This window comes from Eschscholzia californica, unplaced genomic scaffold (assembly GCF_041429995.1).
Source record: "Eschscholzia californica isolate CP2 unplaced genomic scaffold, dmEscCali1.0.p SCAF_1, whole genome shotgun sequence".
Lineage (NCBI taxonomy): Eukaryota > Viridiplantae > Streptophyta > Magnoliopsida > Ranunculales > Papaveraceae > Eschscholzia > Eschscholzia californica.
Window position 1 is genome coordinate 9,236,654 of NW_028238198.1, and position 20,225 is coordinate 9,256,878.

The 20,225-nt window shown below is 36.4% G+C and overlaps 1 protein-coding gene across 1 annotated transcript; it reads right to left on the minus strand.

Annotated features, from left to right (window-relative positions):
* Window positions 1-8,380: 8,380 nt before the first annotated feature.
* On the minus strand, window positions 8,381-15,410 carry LOC147563910 (serine carboxypeptidase-like 34). The gene is made up of 11 exons (XM_086660692.1): window positions 15,202-15,410; window positions 14,789-15,038; window positions 14,454-14,692; window positions 14,182-14,235; window positions 10,181-10,325; window positions 9,999-10,087; window positions 9,677-9,892; window positions 9,439-9,575; window positions 9,249-9,338; window positions 9,063-9,168; window positions 8,381-8,959 (listed from the first exon to the last, which is right to left on the minus strand). Exons 1-11 carry the CDS (start codon window positions 15,391-15,393, stop codon window positions 8,924-8,926), a joined length of 1,554 nt encoding a protein of 517 aa, XP_086516818.1. The 5' UTR covers window positions 15,394-15,410; the 3' UTR covers window positions 8,381-8,923.
* Window positions 15,411-20,225: the final 4,815 nt, after the last annotated feature.

Here is a 20,225-nt window from a genome sequence, read left to right on the forward strand (position 1 = left end):
TTAGGAAGTTTTTTTTTTCTACTAACGAAAAAAACGAATGTGGGAAATTGGTGGATTTCTCCGAGCTGATTCTATAGGGTCGATCTCCTTATGTTTTGATCATCAATCTATTTTAGGTTTTTGTGATTGAATCTCTTACTGGTTGTTAGAAGATGATTTGGAGGGTTTGAGTTAGTTTTGGTGAAAAATTCTAGAGAGAGAAAGTTGTAATTTCCAAGTTTCGAATCTTTAGGGTTGAAGTAAATTTACTGCTATGTTAGTTTTGATGTATTGTTATTTTTGATGTTTATGTTCAAACTTATTTGTTGAATTTATATGGTAGTTATGGAAGTATAGTTGATGCAAGGAATGTGTTTGATAAAATGCTTGAAAAAAATGTTGTTGTTTGGAATGCAATGTTAGTTGGTTATACAAAATTTGGGTTGGTTGAAATAGCTCTAAAGTTGTTTGATGAAATTCCTTTGTGAAATGCTTCCTCTTGAACAATCATGATAGATACTTATGTTCAAATTAAGAATTTCATGTAAGTTTTTCGAAGAAATGTAAAAGGATGGTGCTAGAGTTGATAAAACGACAACTATGAATTTTTAGGATATTTTGCTAGTTTTTTGGTAAAACATTTTATTAATATAACAATTTGTAACAAATTTCATGTTAAATCAATTCAAAAACTAATTTGCAAACCATTTGCAAGGTTCAACAAGTTACTTGCAAGGCACTGCAAGCGCATCGCAAGGCTCTGCAAGGTTATGCAAGGTGTTTGCAAAAGTCATGCAAGGTGTTCGCAAGGCTCTGCAAAGTGTTTGCAAGGCTCTGTAAGGTGTTTGCAAGGCAGTGCAAGGTGTTTGGAAGGCTATCTAAGGTGTTTGTAAAAACCATGCAAGGTGTTTATAAAAACCATGCAAGGTGTTTGCAAGGCTCTGCAAGATGTTTGCAAGGTTTGCAAGGCTCTGCAAGATTATGCAAGGTGTTTGCAAAAGTCATGTTAGGTGTTCGCAAGGCTCTGCAAAGTATTTGCAAGGCTCTACAATGCAGTGCAAGGCTATCCAAGGTGTTTGCAAGGCTCTGCAAGGTGTTTACAAGGCAGTGCAAGGTGTTTGCAAGATATTTTCTTAGACTAGGGTTAGGTTGGTCTTTTCACCGAAATAGAAAATGATATAATTGGCACCAAGGAGGTGAAGCCTAAAAAACTTTGATGAATCTTTTTTAACCAATTTCTTAGGGAGTTTTGACCAAAGTCCCCTTAAATAAATTGGTGATAAAATCTTACATTTTTTAGTTTCTTACACATCACAAAAATGAAAAAACTTATTTCTAGATTGAGAAGCAATATCAAAATAAAGTTATTACTAGATTGATAATTAAACATCACAAAATTGAAAAAACATACCTCTAAAATCTAAATATAAAATACTCAATAAGTTAATCTATTTCTAATTTGAAATTTTACAATATCTTCCCAAAATTTTATTGCACCTTCCTAATATTCTTACCATTTCTAGTTTATTTCAACTATTTTTAAGAAAAAAAATTATAATATTGTTGGATAGCTCATATAGAAACTCTCGTAATATAATATCTTTATTACTATACAACTTCTAAATAATATATATATATCGTCAAAATCCTTTTATATGTTAATTATCTTTACTACGTATTTAGTTGATCCTTATACAAAGATAACAAAATGTAACTAAAATAGTAACAATAATATTTTTTTTTCCAACAACCATTAATTGAAGTATAAGAGGTATAATCTTTCACCTAGAAGTTAAGAGTTCAAAGCCCACTCTGAACAATTCAAAAGAAAAATTCCCCAGACGGACAAACCACAATTTTTTGGAAACTCCAACATGACTTTATAAGAGTGGCCAGAAACAAACACATACTTACAAACAATGGGTCTTAATTATAAAAACGACATTTAAGAAAATGATATTTCCAAACTAATAAGACGTTTTTATTTCAATTACTTTGTTGGCAATAGAAAAACTCTTGCTAGACTTAATCACTTTAGTCGGAATATAATGAGTCCTATCAATTCTTTCCAATTCAAAAACGCGTTTTCTTTCTTTGGAGTTATTTGTTCATTAACTTTCCGTCCATTTATTTTCTTTCCAAAACCATTAAAGACAATTAAAACTCACTCAGTCCACCACTCTTTGGTGTAACAGTTGGACACCCCTCTTAAGCCAATGAGGTCGTGGGATCGAGTCTTGGTGGAAGCAGTTGCCATCAAGATTTATCCTATGTAATTTAGGCTATAAATAACGTAATAATTTGTCGGGTTTTAGGCCTCTTTCATTCTCGGTTTAAATTAGGCGGTTATCGTGCTTATTGCATCTCTATGATGCATCAATGCCTTGTAACGACAAACGTAGATCCTGTCGAATTCTCAAAAGAAAAAATTAAAAAAATTAAAACTCACTCTCATCTCCTTCCTTCTTCCCCCAGCTTCACTACAATGTGTTCATCAAGTTTGGAGGGAGAACAAGAGTTTTTGGTTGAGGAGGAAATCTAATTTAGAGAGAGAGAGAGAGAGTTAATCAGATGAAGTTAAAGTCCCAAAATAATAATGTGGTATTTTAGAGAGAGATATTGAAGGATAAATGAGATTTATAAAGAGAGTGAATATGAGAGAGAGAGAGGGAAGCTGTTGGAGATGCGTTTTTGGGAGGGATGGAGCATAGAGATCCCTATTTTGATTTAATTTGGAATAATATTTGGGTTTTGAGTTTTTAGTGGGTTATTATTCCGAGCTAGGTTTTATTTCTTATTTGGGCCTAAAGTTTGGGTGTGTCGTCCAAAAATTCTATAATTTATCCCTTATGAAGCCTAAAAAGAACATTGTTATTGTTATTATTGTATTATTATAGTTGAAAAGAGGTGATATGAGGGGCAATAATGAAAGAAAAAGAGAAGATTTAGACTGATCCAGAAGTCTGCCTTAGATGCCTCATTTTCACATAAACAGACAATTAAAAGAACATCAAGTCTGTCAACACAGGTTTGAACAACCAAAAGTGAAAAGTCTGTCAACACATACAATACCAAGTCTGTAATATTCATTCTTTAAGTCAGGCAATCCACATGCATATTGGCAGCAGTAGTAGCACCAACACCCAGGGTTGTATCTTGGTCTCCCCTCATTTCCAGAATATCACCCATACAGTGTATTATAGATATCCCAATCCGTGTCAATTTAGACTCGTCAGCAAAAAACTTACGGGAACAACGCATGCCTTCCCACTGTTTGTCTAACATTTTAGCCACATCCTACAGTTACAAAATCATATCATTGGCCGAACCTGGTCTTTTTCTTTGTCTTTCCTCCGTCTTTAGACGGATGCTTACGCTTCTTACTTGGACCGGTCTCTACGACGTTCACATTCGAGAGTCTTTCAGAGTTCTTCTCGGCAATGCGACTGTCCTCTTCGATTCGAAGCTTTAGGATGAGTTCTTGAAGACTCATATCCTTATTCTTGTGGCGGAGATAATTTTTGAAGTCTTTCCACCCCGTGGGTAATTTTTCAATCAGAGCTCGGACCTGGAAAGGTTCATTCGTTATCATGTTATCTGCCTGTAGTTCCTGTAGGAGACTCTGCAGTTCTTGGACTTGGGTCATAACTGGTTTTGAATCAGTCATCTTGTAGTCCAAGAATCGTCCTACGATGAACTTTTTGACACCCGCCTTTTCAGTTTTATACTTATTGATAAGGGTGTCCCACAGTTGTTTAGATGTTTCTATAACCGAATATAGATTATAGAGTCCGTCATCTAAACTGTTCAGGATATAGTTCTTGCACAAGAAGTTTTCTTGTTTCCATGCATCTATTTCAGCGATACGTTGCGCCTCATCCTCTATTTCTGCATGGGCGGGTCTCTCTTCGGTTAAGTATTTAACCAGACCCAATGTCGTTAGGTAGAACATCATCTTCAACTTCCATCGGTTGAAGTCAGTTCCCTTGAACTTCTCTGGTTTTTCCCCATTGTTGGTGTTAGGCGGAATAACTCGTAGAGTAGTTCTTGTTCGTGCCATTTCCTTTTCTGAAACACACAGAAAGTAAACCAAATTAATATCTTATAACCAGAGAAATAATCGTTATAAAATGTCTTAAGATTGTTGTTCCTCTGGTTATTAATCGATAAGTCGATTTCTCTCTGTCTTGGCTTGATTTAGACAGAGTTTCCTTTCTCTAACTTATAGAGAGATAAACTATTAAAGAATAATGATTTATCAATATTCCTTCTTTCGGTTAATGTAGTCGAGGCGAGAATAGATTCTCTTTCCTTAAGACATTTTACACCCCCGTAACAGTACCAAACGTTAAGGTGAATGCCTTCGGGATACAACGACTAACCTTTCAGAATTTTAAGATGGTACTTCTATATTCTGAAAGCGGACGATCCTTTGTCAGTATTATGAGCTCTTGGACTAATGCGGATGATCTTCTAGATGCTTCGGAAATTCAAATTTCACTTGAAACTTCTTTCTTCCTTTTTCCAGATATTCTAGTCTAACCAGAACTTCTAGAAATACTTCCTTAATTAGATATTCTAGGCTAACCAGAACTTCTAATTGTTAGAAGGGAAGAGAAGAAGAGAATGAATTGAATTGATGAAAAATGAAGTGGGTTTGGTGGGTTTATATAGGAATTGAATAGGTGCATTTGCCTTTTGGGTTCAAAAGACATAGCTGTTCGAAACTAGGGACTATAACTGAATATTAGAGTCGGTTGATCTTGGGACGTCGGATCTGACTTAAACCCGCGGATATAACGCCATCCGTTAGATGGTTATGGTTATCCCGAATCTCGTCCCAACAGTGAGTTAAGATGGTCGTTGGATGGAGAAAGGAACGGCTAGATTAAAACATCACAGTTGTCCCACTCGGTGCCCGACGCGGAGATGAGCGGGACCGTCAGATCTTGCGCAATCCCGCGGAAGGAACGCCCACCGTCCAGATCTGAGCGCGTTCTCTTCGCGCAAATGCCCCCCCAACTTGACTTGTCCTCTTTGACAATTTAGTGCCTATTTCAACCGATCTTCGTTCAAACTTTAACCTTGAATTTCTCATTCATCCGGAATCGGATTTGAGTAATTCTTGGCTCTAAATTGTAGATCTCGACGAGACGAACGCAATGGCGCGTTCCGTTTCTGAGTTTGACGAGTCGGGTCGAGCCAAAATAGGCTCCGATTCCAACATTTCCTTCTGCAAATAATAAGAGTTTCTCACCCAATGGTGGTATTAGACTTGTTGAACTATGTAGAGTATGTATTAATGACTTCATTCTTCTTGCAGGCTAGAATCCTAGCACTTAATGCTTCATATTTCCTCAAAAATGGTGGGCATTTTGTGATCTCAATCAAGGTTTGTTATTAGCTTACTACTTTTAAGTTTGTACATGTTATTCTTTGCCTGCCTTACTAATCTGAAACTTATTTTCCTATATGTTAATATATATAATGCTCCAATCACTAAAGCAATTGATTCGTAGGAACCATTAAGAACAACTGTATTTTGTTCCACCAACTTGAGTACTACTGTAATGTTAAACAAACCAAAACCCTGAATTGATTACTAAGAAGTAGGGGTGGGAATCGGGCGGGTGTGGGCACCCACGGGTAATTCTGAGTCGGGTTCGGGCGGGTCGGGTAAGTTTCTCCTTTACCTACTCGAGGTTTCGGGCGGGCTTTTCTGAAATCTCATATGATCAAAGCCCGCCCAAGCCCACTAAAGCAGCGGGCAAGTCGGGCTTCGGGCAAATCGGGCATCGGGTTTCTTTATCTGATATTTTTCTACCAGATCGAGAAACTCTAGAAATTTGATATTGTTCAAATAAGCTTCTTTAAACAAATTGATACCAAATCTTTACAAAATTTATAAATCGAGAATGAAAGAAGTACTCAGATTCCGTAACATAAGAAATCAACAACTGATATAGATCTATATATGTAAACATGAGACTTGGTTGTCTTCCACTTTTTTACTTGTCTTTGTATGTTCCATTAGTTCTTTGTTATTCATTCACATCGAAATAATCTTAAAATTTGACCACTACATAGAGATGGAAGATGATCCCAATAACTTATTTAATAGAGAAAAAGGTTGGCATAAGAAGGTCTAGTAAATAAGAGAGAAACGGCTAGAGAGACAGCTTAGATGCTTTTTTCTCTCTCTATGCTACCGAATTTTTCAGATTCAATGTGGTAAACTATTAGGGTTGCTTCAATGTGTAGTTTATATATATTGGGATAAACCCTGAATCTACCTTGGGCTTTATAGTGAAGTATAATCGACACTCAAAATGATTGGCATCTATAGGCACCTGTCGGGTGACCATATCGGGCTCGGGTATGGGCGGGGTGGTGGGCAGAGCTTTTCACCCGAGCCCGCCCATGAAAAATCATCGGGCTGGGCGGGTGGTACCCATCTTCCGGCGTGGGTGTCCATGGACATTGTCGGACGCGGGTAAACGTGACGGGTATCGGGCTTTCAGGTATAACTACCACCCCTACTAAGAAGTCTTTTGTTATGAATAAGTAGCCTTACTGGACCTTCACTAGATGGTCTTAGAAATATTGACAATTACATGCTCATCAACATAAATTATTGTATTTGGCATTTAGTTACGAAAACTAAAATTTGCTGTTTTCTTTCTTTTGTTTTAACAGGCAAACGCATTGATTCAACTGTTCCTGCTGAGGCTGTGTTTGCTCAAGAAGTAAAGAAACTTCAACAAGACCAGTTCAAGCCATCAGAACAGGTGACACTTGAGCCTTTTGAGAGAGACCACGCTTGTGTTGTTGGTGGCTACCGAGTGCCGAAGAAACAAAAACCAGCTGCCTAAATATGTCATAGGAAGTATTACTTGGGATTGTCTCCTTGAGTGATCCTGGAAATTATTATGTTTAAGTGATTAGAGTAATTAAGTACATTTTGTTTGAGGGTAAGATATATACCATTGAGATGGGCTCGATTTTGTTAGCTCTAGCCTGTTACCGGGGGGTCATGTGCCAAGGGTTTTTTATAGCACATTTTATGATGCTTGAGTTTTATGACAAGATTTTTAGTCTCCGGAAAGTCAATAATTGAGTCATTTTCCCATCCAATTGTCAAGTATCTCTTGTTTGTATGGTTTCATATGAGATGATCTGAGAGGATTTTTTAGTTCATCTAGACATGGAGGTGTTACTTGCATTTCTAAAAACAAGATGGGCTAGTTTAATCGAAAGTGAAGCTAGGTTATACTTTTGTAACTACTTTAGGATGGGTTTGGTGGAATGGAAGGGGCCCTAGTTTAACTCTAGTTAATATATGCCCCTCTATACACACCCTAGTAATTCGTCATAGTGCATTTCAGAACCCTAGTTAAATTTGCAAACCCCCCTGTCTTTGTCCAATAATTCTTTATTTGAGAGTTTACTTTGGCAACAAATTACTTTATTTCCATTAATTTTTTTGGAAAGGAATATAGAAAGAGGGTAAATGTAGCATTCACACAAGTAATTTGATAATGTAGTTTTAAGTTAGGGCATTAACTTCGATTGTGTAACTATGCATTTAACAATATCTATACAAAGAAGCATTGACCCCTTAGTGAACTCCATCATAGGTCCTAAACATATTTCAAAAAGTTGCAGGTCATCATCATCTAGAAATTAAAATGGTCAAGTTGGTTCATGTTTCCATTGTATTTTTTGTTCTTCTACTTGTCTCTAGACCTACCTCAGCCGGTAATCTTGTTTTCTCTTTCATCTCTACTTGTTTGTTATAGGATAAAATAACCGGTTGTACCTTCATTTTTATGGTTATTATTTGATTCACCGAATACATCTTTATTATTGGTTTAGACCTCCCTTAGGTGAAGGATAGAAAAGACAATGATTGTCAAATAGTACATGAGTTAAAATTAGCGTTTATGTGATCAAGTCGGAAACTAGGCATTAGTCAATATTCAGCAATATTGGTGGCGTATATGTAACTCATTATGAGAGTTAGTGCATTGGGTATAAGACTCGGAATTTTCGGACTCTAAAGTGTTTTCATAAATGCAAGCCCTGGGGTTTGTTGGTATTAGATGGGACTCGAGAAGATGTAGTTCTAATTAAATGAGAAATTATCATATAGTAATTCTTATAGCCCATCATAGTATGAGCATTATAACTTAACAGAAAGAATTATAACTTAATAATTGCTAAATCTGATCCTAGTAGAAGTATGATGGAGATGTCATTAGAAGTCTGATGGAGATGTCATTTGTAATTGTTTGTTGTTTTGTTTTCCTTTTTTTTGTTTGTTTTTCGTTCAAATTTTTGAGCGGAAACCTCCCTAAAACAGTTAGTCACGTACGTATGTATATGTTAAATAATTTAGGCGTTTAAATACGGAGTAAAACTCAATCCATTTGACTCAAATTTAAATTATATGAGGTTCCAGCAGACAACATTTGATTGAAAGTGAAATTACTTGTTAACTTAATACATTTGATTGGAAATGAAGTTATATTCTCCCATTTCCTCTCTAATAAGAGGTGGGACCTGCATCTAATTAGTTTGTTATGAACTTTTAAGTCCAAGATAAATAGTCCCCAATAGGGTAATATTAGCTTTGTGTGTAATTTTACTTTTGAACCAAATGGAGTACTTTTGAACCAAACTGCTCCATTCTATTCAAAAGTAAAATTACACACAAAGCTAATATTACCCTATTGGTTCAAAAGTACTCCATTTGGTTCAAAAGTAAAATTACACACAAAGCTAATATTACCCTATTGGGGACTATTTATCTTGGACTTAAAAGTTCGTAACAAACTAATCAGATGCAGGTAGGAGCCTCTTATTAGAGAGGAAATGGGAGATCAACTACAGAGCTCTTTTCGGGGTGACAATAAGGACTTCATGCCCTGCTTCTCTCAGTGTATCAAACAACCTGCATACTTACTGTCCAACCTCCCACCTAAGCACGAATCAAGTAAAAAACAAAAAGACGAAGTATGTTTAAACATGATATTATAAATTACATTTAATTATGGAAAAATTAGAAGAAAATTAAGACATACCTCCTTTCCATTGAACCATGGCGCCCAATGTCTAGTTATATTTAGACCTAACTTTCTCAAGGCATACCTAGTCGAGGTCACAGGAACTTGTGCGTCTGTATCTCTACTAAAGAAAAGGAACCAAATCGGTTAATGAGAAATAACATAGTCATAGAAACATGAAAGAGAAAATAATCACATATATACCTATAAATCCATATGCAGATTCCACCAACGATGAGCTCTTTGATGATTGGAAGGACAGATTTTGCTTCATCCCAAAAAATGACAGTTTTACTGGAGATACGATAATTAATTTTTGTTATAAGTCGGAAAATTTAAATAACAAAAAATGCACGTATATGAATATACTCGTTGATTTTAAAAAAATTCATACCGACAAGACTCCCAAGCCATGATACCGTCATCCATATCAACATGCAGTGCTTTCTGCACATTCGGATCGTTGAAGTAATGAATAGCATAGCTATCCAAACATGGGTCGTATCTTCGTGATACGCTTCCTAAATCCATCTGTAAGGAAAAGATTATTACTAAAATAGACTACGAGATAACTTGAAAACTCATTTTTAATGGTTTACCAATGCCTAAGACAAAAATGTTTTCAAACTTACTGATATTTTTATGGTGGTCTCGTTGGGGCAATTTGGCGTGTACAAACTGTACAAATCATACTCATCGGAAGCTCTCGCGCTTTCTTGATTGGGAACTGGGATGAAATTACACGATCGGAGTACTTCATATAACTCATCTGAGATTATTGCATGCTGGTATGCATAATCATAGAGACCTTTGTACTCTGCTTCATAGTCTAACACAAGATTTCCAATCTGAAACATATAATATGATAATCTTAGAATTCAATGTTTATATGAGAATAAGAAAATATGAAAGATGATGATGGGGTTTGCCTTGATAAATTCGAGATTTACTTACAATAAGACCTTTTGGCTTTATAAAACGATTTATTCCCGATCTTTTGTTCTTATTAACAATGACCTCGGCTAGCTGTGGTATGTAATGCCCTAAAAGATGCGAAATTGTGGAAAATTATTTTATTATTATATTTATTATAACTTAAAAACATTATCATTATAAAGGATCGGTCATTCTTATACCTGTAAAGCTTTTCCCAACTATATAAAAATCATGCGATTTATATTGAGGGAATCTGATAAACCATCTCTCCATGAGCTCAAAAGAATTGTGTGTTGAGAAAAATAACCACTCTTTATAGGTGATCAATCTACTTAGAGTCTTTCTCTAATAAGGAAACCATAAAAATTCACCATTACATCCAAGCTCCTATAAATTGTATATATACATGCATCGATATTGTAATAGAAGTGTTTATATAAGCTTCCTACATAGACAAAAACTAATGGGATTAGCATTTATGAAGAAAACAAGTCCCAAAGACAGACCATGCTGAAAGAAGAGATACGGACTTTATGGGCTTTTAAGAATTCTGTTGAATTTTGACTCACTAGCTATGGAGTCTAGTTTCAAGTCCCAAAGACAGACCATGCTGAAAGAAGAGATACGAACTTTATGGGCTTTTAAGAATTCTGTTGAATTTCGACTCACTAGCTATGGAGTCGAGTATCATGTCACATGGGCTTTTAAGAATTCTGTTGAATTTCGACTCACTAGCTATGGAGTCTAGTTTCATGTCACATGGGTTGTCTATAGAGTTTGACTTCTATTATTAGGTGAACCTGCCTTTTAAGAGCCAAGATAGTGTGATAGTAGTCCCACGAGGACTTCTCATTACTATGATTGGTTTTGAATTGAATTTCCACAAACTATATACTGTATTAATCCTACAACTAGAATTACGCTTACACCTAATAGACCCACTGGGGCAGTGTATTAAGATCCACTCGGAACCATAACCACGAAGGCCCGAGCACACCACCATCCAATCCAGATACTTGGTCAAAGCAAAATCTTATTGTTATAGATTCATAAATCCGAGTGGATCTTAATACAGTGGGGCTCTATGTCACCTAACAAAGACGTGTACAAGATTTTTAATAAAGGTCAAATAGGGGACTAAAGCCAGTCAGGCACACGAAAATGAATTGCGATAAATTGAAAATCACATTTCAATCAAAATAGAATTTGGTATACGAAGACGAGCAAGTTGTATACACCGTGGATTTTTGTATACGAGTAAATTAACCAAGTCAAAAGACATTTCCGTGTACTCAAAAAATACCATTCGACAGTGTATAAAATTATAACTTGAAAATGCATGGAATAGCCATTCTAACAAACCCAGGGGTGAGTGTACGATTATTTGTTCCTAGCTTGAAATCGAAATGATTTACGAGGGAAGTTAGTATCAGTGTGCCATATATTTTTACCGTCAAACAATAAATAAGACGTAGAAATTATTAAAAATCACAATGCAGAAATCAAAATTTTGTTATTTACATTCCTTTTTTCGGCACACTGGAAACACCTAAAAGTGGATAACTTATGAAGTTCCCCCTCAAGCTTTCTGGGCCAGTGCTCTAGGGTAAAAAGAACTTTGTAGAACCCGATTAACGAATGATAATGAACCAGATCGTATTGGCTTTTGCCTTTTGGCGTTGGTCCATGACTTTTAGTGTTGGAACAAGAGAGACCATCTAAACTGTGTCACCACTCACCAACTACTCATGGATCTAACATGAAATTCCAAAGAAGAGTTAAAGGCGCCTCCTTCAAGGCAAACTTAAGGGTCTGTTTGTTACGTGGGAGAATAGTGCGGGAAAATCGATTTTCGTAAGAAAATGGATTTTCGTTGGCTAGTAAGATTGCAAGAGACTTTTCAGGACGTACAGTTGTGGGCTTAAAGGGTACCCTACTAGCTAATTTAATAGACCAAGTAGAGAACAATATAGTTAGGGAGCGGCTAAAAAGCAACTGAAGATTGTTGTCAACTCCTGATGTCATCTCTTTACCCCAAACATTTGTTGGCACCCGACCCAGAGCGACTTGTCTGAAATCCAGAACAAAACTTCTCCAGTAGACACCTTGACCGTACTGAGTTCAAAAAGACAGTCTTGTATGAATAAGAATTCTGTTGGATGCCTTTAGCCTCTCCCATATAGTTATTGTTTAGGACTGAAAGTTATTTTTGACGGTCAACTTTTAATTAGATAAACTAGGTATAACCCATAGCTGCGCCACTAACGCCTTTTAAAATATTTTAGGCGTTTCAACCTTAAAAACGACCCAGATTTCTATGGCCGTGATCGTTATAACTGTTATGATGCATACACGTTTTCTGTTATAACTATTTCTGTTGTTATGTCGCCTTTATGATATGAGATCTTATGTTTGATTTACAGCTAGAGAAGCAATTGGATTGGTTCAAGGAAGAGGGAAGGGTATCAAACGAAGTCCAAGAGCTATAAAGTTGGTTGATTAATTTTTTAATGTGCAATAGGTATACAATTTGATTATATGTTATTCTTCAAAATTTTGAAATTTGTTATCCTCAAAACAACTTCTAATACATACAACTTCTCGTTTTAATCTGATGACCCAAGTTACATGCTATTGTCATCTTCTCTGACAATCGTCTAAACTTCATTGCAATGTCAAGGAGAGTTAAATATTGAGAGAAAACATCAAGAAAATGACAAAATAAGGCACATAATAGTATACTTTGCTAAACCCTATTATGTGACCAGTTAAGTTCAATCCAGCTACAATTTAACTGTGTCTTTGTGCCATGGAAATCTTCAGCGAAACGTCAACAAAAGTAAAATGTTGAAGACAAAAGACAATAGAAAGGGTAATGTTCCGCGAGGAAGTTAGAGCTAGAGAGAAAGATTTTCAAAGAGAAGGGGTCGTTGATTTGACTCAACGACCCAGATCAAAAGAGGATTTGTTTGTTTCAGACGAAACTTGTAAACATATATGGAACTAAACTGGAAAATGAAAGGGCTTAAACTGAAAAGTGAAAGGGCTTCTAGACAATCTCAAAGCGGGTCGTTGATCTGACTTAACGACCCATAACTCCTATAACAACAATTCTCCAGGAGGGATTAAACTGAAAAGTGAAAGGGCTCCATCAACAGATTTGTTTATGTTTTGCTATATAAATATAGATAATCACAAAAACAGAATAATCAAATAAAAATTTGAAGGGTAGCTAGGTTATATTTTATTTTTAATCACTTTAAGATGGGTTGGGTGGAAGGGGTCCTAGTTTAAGTCTAGTTAAAAAATGCAGATCTCTACACACCCCTTAGTAAATCCTGATATTATTGGCGTGCATTTCAGAACCCTAGTTCCTAGGACAAACGATTGCTCTTTGTCACACCCACGGTCCACCTAATTAATATTATTTAGAGTTGGGTAGCTAGATCGGCTCCAATTCATTGGTTACCACTATCTCCCCTCGTAATAGTACTGAACTAAATAAATTGGGAGTAAGGAACTCATCCTCTCCCACCCAAAGTGATGAGAGAGACAGAGAGAACAATCAATAGTAGTGTTTTGTAGGCCTTGCAGTTGGATTCTGGTGTACTCAGCAAAATGTTGTTGCCGAGGCAGAGTAAGATCTGCATGGACAACCAGAAATTCCGATCAAACACAATGCTGGTACATAAGATTCCAACTACAAGACGTATAAAAGTCATTCCGTTGGTTTAGGCTCAATGGAGGTAATTAGATTGTGGGAATTGTCATAGACATCTATTCTCTTTGATTGTGGTTTTGTTTATAAAATTCACTGTTACACTTGCATAAAGATAAAATAGTTATAGTATAATATTTTACTTTACAAAAGAGAGAAACACATCCCATCAATATATCCATTTCCACATTCCACAATAGACTAGATCTCTAATAATTGGGAGGAAAGATAGTGCTTCATCCATATAATATACATTTATATTTTTTTTGTTGCTGAAAGATATACATTTATACTTGAGTTACATTGATCAATTTGTTTTGTCCATAATTGGAAAAATTAATAAAATAAAATAAAAAACACACATATATCAATATACCGATCGATTTCTAAAAAATACGTATAAAAAGAATCCTAAGACAGAAAAACTTTGTTCATGTTCAAATGCAGTGCTTTTTGCACATTCGGATCGTCGAAGTAACTAACGGCATGATTATTCAAACAAGGATCGTATCCGCCTGGTACCCTCTCCAATTCCATCTGCAAGAAAAACAGACTTACTACAATGAAATAAAACCTAAATCAGGTTCTATATGTCTCTCAACAAAAAAAAAATCAGGTTCTATATGTATTTTAAAATTGCATCTAATATATGAATACTCATTTTTAAAATGTATGCCTTACTGATGATTTTCTTGGACTCTAAAAGCTTAGCTAGAACAAAAATATGTTTGTAGATATAAATGTTTTCGAACTTACTGATATTTTGATGGAGCCTCCTTGGAGCATGTTGGTGTGAACGAATTATACAAATCAATATTTAAGCGCGAAAGGTCATCAAACTCTTCGAAACTTCTCTGGTATTTGCTCGTACCAATTGGTTGGGTGAAATCATATTCTCGGAGTATTTCATATAATTCATCCGAGATTATTGCATGGTGGTATGCATAATAATAGATTATCACACACCTTGTTCCAACAGAAGAACATCCTAGTCCTGTATTACATAAAATTGACTATTGTGTCAATAATATTTGGTTAGAGTGGCTACTAAATTCACGTTTCGAGAATGAAAAAAGAGAAAACATAGTACCCCTATTAAGCCAGAGGACGAGAGGCTTTGTTGTCGGATTTGTTTCGGCTTCGAGAAACCAGTAGAAGAAGGATTTCTCAACCTCTTCAACCTGAATTCTTATGTATCCAGAAAAATGTTGGACGAAAGCAGAGGGCTGCGCTAGTAGACTGGTGACCCTATCCGTTTTGGCTTCATTAGAATATTTTTGAAAACTTATTGTCCCTCTTATGGAGTAATTACTGATAAAATCACCAACATGTAGATTATCCTGCAATATATAAAATTAACCTGTTTGTCAACAACTTTTGCTTAGAGTGGTTATCAAGTTCGTTAATTTCCATTCTGTAAGTCTTGTTTTCGAGAAAAATAAATATTATTTTCAAATAAAATTTAACAAATTTGTAAAAAAAAAAATACTAAATATGTAATACCCCCATTGAGCCAGAGGAGGAGAGTCGTTGTTGTGGTATTTCCTTCAAGGAACCGGGAAATGAGAGGCTCTTGAACGTCCCCGTCTTGGATTCTGATGTACTCAGCATAACTTCTTTCTTCTTTTTTTCTCGAGCACCTTTGCACTTCCTTTTCAAAACGAGCACCCTTGCAGTTTCTACATCTATTTCCATCACTCAGTTTGTGTGACGAATTAGTTTACTTTTTTTTTTATATAGTAGATCACAAGGGGCAAAACTGAAATAACAAATCCACGCCAATATTATTGCTTTAATGTATAAAAGACATATCACATGCTTATGGTTATGGGTGGGTGAAAAGTCAAAAAGTTGTTTGTGTTTTATTTAATGATATTTACTTTTTTTTTTGTTGAAGGATTTAATGATATTTACTTAAGAGTTAATGAAGAGATGTCACATGGTTTATATTTATCTTTTGTCATCTTAGCAATGGAGTACATATGGAAACTTAAGGGAACACATCAAATTTATAGTATCCCATTAGTGGAAGTAGCTTATTGAAACCTGTGAAGCATGCCAGCACCACATTAATTTCCTTAGGAAATGTAAGAGAAAATTAGAAAGGATGGTGCATGGACATGTAGTAGACATTTATTCCATCACATATAAGTCACTTGACAACAACTGGTCACCCAGTTAGTAGTGCATCTGCTCTACAATATAGAAGTCTCAAGTGGATCTCACAGAAATTGGAATGCAGGATAAGCTTTAGGCCACTTTCTATAAAGCCTTAAATTTGACAGTTTTCGTGTTTCTCGCGTCGTGTTGATGTATCAATATCTTCGGAATGACTATCGCAATCAATATAAAAAATATCATTTGACAAAAGATTTTCGGACTCGGACATGTGGTAGACATTTATTTCACCACATATAAGTCATGGCCAAAGACATGTTGCACCCTTTTTATAGGGGGGGGGGGGGGGGGATGTTTGTTGTTCTTCAACTACTTGTTTGATTTCAACAAGGCACAAGTAAGGTGTTGGCAATCTCCTTTAAGGCATTTTTGTTAAATTATTTGAGTTTAGCCTTTGTTTGTCTTGAAGTCAATTGTCACCTAAGACTATGACTGATCGCCAAACAATAGCAATAATTTGAAGGTGTGTTGCGCTCCCATGCTTGATTTATTAAGGTGGCTAGTGAATCAAAGGTTGTTTTGAGTATTTTGTATCCCAATTTGTTTTATCTCTTGGAAAAGCAAAGGTTGGTCATCTACAAGAAGGCAAAAAAGATAAAAGAATACAAGAGAGGGCAAAGAGAAACAATTATGAACAAGGATTTTAGGAACTTAATGGGTTTATTATATTTTGGCCCCCTAAATATGACCAACTCACCAAAAAATGACCTCCTAAAGATGACCAACTTCTAATATGCCCCCCTAAATCTCATATTTGTTAGAGCTTCTGAGTATTTTGGGTTCCAATTTTGTCCTATCTATTATTTTGTCAAATTTTTTGTTTGTCATATTTAAAGAGTAGTAAGCATTATAGGGATAAACTTTATGTTCGTCTCTTCATCTTTATTTTTGCACCACCATATATTCATCTTCATCTCCATCACCGTGTTGTCATTGTTTCATCTCACTATGCATTGCTTTGGAGAAGGAAGCAAACTAGACGAGTCTAGCTTTAGGAAGATTAAAATCCAGGTTCAATCTAGTTTTAGAAAATACCTAAGCTCCATGAATCTAGCTAGTTTTGGGAAGAGTATCACAGAACCAAACCGGGTTTGGTTTGAAGAGAAATTCCAAAAATAATTAAATAGTAAAAGATAAAAAAAGGCAATAAAGATGAGTATATGTAGTGCAGGTAGGGGTGGGAATCAGGCGGGTTCGAACGGGCTCGGGCAACTATGAGCCGGATTCGGGCGGATCGGGCTCGGATAAGCTGAGCCCGCGATAGGGAGTCGGGCGGATCGCGCCGGACCAAACACTCACTATAAGAGCCCGTAGCCCGACTGCCCGAGCGGGTTCCAACGGGCTCGGGTCGGACGGGCTCGGGTTTTTGTGACGTAAGAAAAAAAAAGCAATTAAAGCTTAAAATACAGATATCTGGTCTAAATTACATGATTACATATCTGCTCTAAATTTACAAATTAAAGCTTAAAAAACAGATAGTCATCCTCTTCTTAACCTCCCCATTCAACTTCCTCCACAACGTAGAATGGATACTGTGATGCATCAAACAGTGCTCCTGAACTAATAGAAAACATTAAGAAAATCATTCAAACACAAATCCTAAATCAAAAAAACATGAAAATAATTCAAACACAAACCCCAGCACTTTCAGAGACTAAGGCTAAAAAGTACTCGAAAAATTTCATAATCTCCAAGTTGAAGCTAATTTGATAGGTTACTTCCAACTTTAGAGGATCTTAAGAATCCAAATTGTGGGTCATATAAGATCTTACACTTGAGTGACAACATTAGATAGATTACTTAAACTAATCAAAGATAACAAAACCTAATTAAGCCTAATGAAAATAATTCAAACAAAGAAAGAAAAAAAAAGATGGATAAAAGAAGAACAGAGAGCCACCATGATCATCCATTATCACTAAACCGGACCAAATCTATGAAGTTATTAATATAAACACAAAGACCTAGTTAAGAAGAAAAAGATCACCCGAAGAACTCTCTGCGAAATTGCTTAGATTAAAAGTTTCATGAATTCCAACCCCCTGTTTACCAAATCCTTCCATCTTTTTATTCCTAAAACTAACAATAATAACCTTAATTCTCGAGGGGAAAAAAAGGGTAAGAAAGGGATCTTCAGAAATCGAAATCCTTAAGAAAAGAAGAACACATGAGGTTAGATGAGATGAAGTGGTAAGTGATTTAGGGTTAGTAGTGGTTTCCGCCTGAGTTAGAGAGAGAGGCGGAGGGAGAGAGGCGGAGAGAGAGATTATTTAGGGTTAGCTGTTAGGGTTTCCGGTTGGGGAGGGGTTTTATAAGAAATGAAGGGGCAACTTGATCCAACGGCTGAGATATAATACGAAGATATGCCCTATCTACGCCGTTGGATCTAAACCATTTCACACGGACCGTGAGTTTTCTATCGGGCTATCCGTCGGACTCTCCAGCGGGCTCGGTTGTCGGACGGACCAAATGGGCCGGGACTCGGAATTGGGTGCCTGTCCGAATCCCGCCCTATTAACCCGATACTCTCGGGCCGGGTAAGTCCGGCTCGGGTACATGTCGGTCTGCGGGTCTATTCGGTCTGGGCCGAACGGACCGGATCTCGAGTTGCCGGACCGTTTTCCCAGCCCTAAGTGTAGGTGAAGATGAAAGAATGGAGATGAAGTAATAAAGATGAAGAAATGGGGTGGAGAAGGCGAAGAAATGGTGGGAGTAGAATAGTAGATGAAGATAAAGTGTTTCTCTCTCTAATATTTATCTTTCTTCTATTATGTCAACCCAAAAAAATCAGACAAAATAATAGAAAGAAAAATTTGGAGTCCAAGGTACATGTCATCAAAAAATCTAACACGATTAAGATTTAAGGATCATAGTAGAAGTTGGTCAAAATAAGAGGGTCAGTATGGTGAACTGGTCATCTTTAGGAGACCTAAATGAAATGAACCCAGTCCACATTAGGTGGTGGTTATAGAACCGAAATAAATATTTCTTGTAAATAAACTAGTCTTTTTAACAACAATGTCTCTCATTAAAAAAAAAAAACAATGTCAGCTTGGGTCTGTTATCTTTTTTTTTTTTTTTGTTGAACTAGCTTTCATAGATTAAATAACAGCGTTATTACAATATTTATTAACTAAAATACAAGGTACATTCTTCCACTCTTTGCTCGCGTTTTTCTTTCTTGCCCATTTAGCTAATCTGTCTGCGCTGGAATTGAGTTCTCTTTTCGTATACTTGAATTTCACCTCTTCGAATTCTTTTCTGCTTTCTCGAATTCTCCGGATGTGGATTAAAGATTGCTAGTGTAACGTGTGATGTTTATTGTGAAGATGTTTGATGAGATTAATATTGTCGCTTTCTACAATTATATTCTTGAATTGATTAGTTTTCGCCCATTCGAGGCCGAGTAAGATTGCCATCGCCTCTCCTTCTTCACTGTTTCTGGCTCTAGTGGATTTTACTTTCGCTTCTAAGAATTCGAAGGCTATAGTGCTTTCTGATCGTCTTCCAATTCCAGGAGTGATGAGATTTAGCAGGGCCTGGGTGTTGGAGTGCGGGAAATACTTGGCTTTAAGGAGTTTGACCCATATTGCTTCTGGTTCAGTCTTGAGTCGCCAGGCCATCTTAGAAAGGAGAGCTGTATTATCCAGATCTGGCAGATGAAGCCCTAGCCCTCCAAGTTTTTTAGGAGTGCAGATATAAGACCAGGCTTTGGTGCAAATACCTTTCGACTTACCCCTCTCAAGCTGGTCGCATTGTGGTCATCTCAGCCATAGCGGCGGCAGGACCCCCCCAACCAGATGCTTGGGTCTGTTATCTGTAACCAAAAAAGAAAAGACAATGTCAGACTGGCCTGTATAAAAGTAAATGAATATATATAGGGGCATACAGAACGAAAATCAAACTAAAAGAACATTTACAAATTGTAGGTGGAACCAGACGATGCAAACACCACCATATTGCTAGTTCAAAAAAAAAACACCACCATATTGAAAATAATTAAATTTTTCTTGGGTGTAGATTATTAGTATTTTCTTTTTGGAAGAAAGCCAAACCAGAGGGGATAAGTGACTCCTCCATCACTCCCCGCTACTTTGGTCTTTTTCACATCTTCAACTGGTACGAAAAGATTAAAGTGTCTTTTGTCTTATTCATCCTGTAGCCAGAGCGGACGCCACCTTAGGAGAGACCCAGGCGGGTCACTAACTAATTTTGTCAAAATATATTAAAAAAAATGCCAAAACGGCAACCAAAGAGAGAAAAAGACAATTATATGCACATTACTGCATCCTAAAGAGAGACCAAGGACATGGGAGAGGGTTGCCATATGACACCGGCAGGGTCGGCCC

Coding starts and splice junctions, on each gene's coding strand:
- LOC147563910 (XM_086660692.1), bottom strand. CDS start 15,393: ATGGAAATAGATGTAGAAACTGCAAGGGTGCTCGTTTTGAAAAGGAAG. Junction 14,236..14,453: donor AGGCTCCATCAAAATATCAG/TAAGTTCGAAAA, acceptor TTTTTCTTGCAG/ATGGAATTGGAGAGGGTACC. Junction 10,088..10,180: donor AGTTGGGAAAAGCTTTACAG/GTATAAGAATGA, acceptor CGCATCTTTTAG/GGCATTACATACCACAGCTA.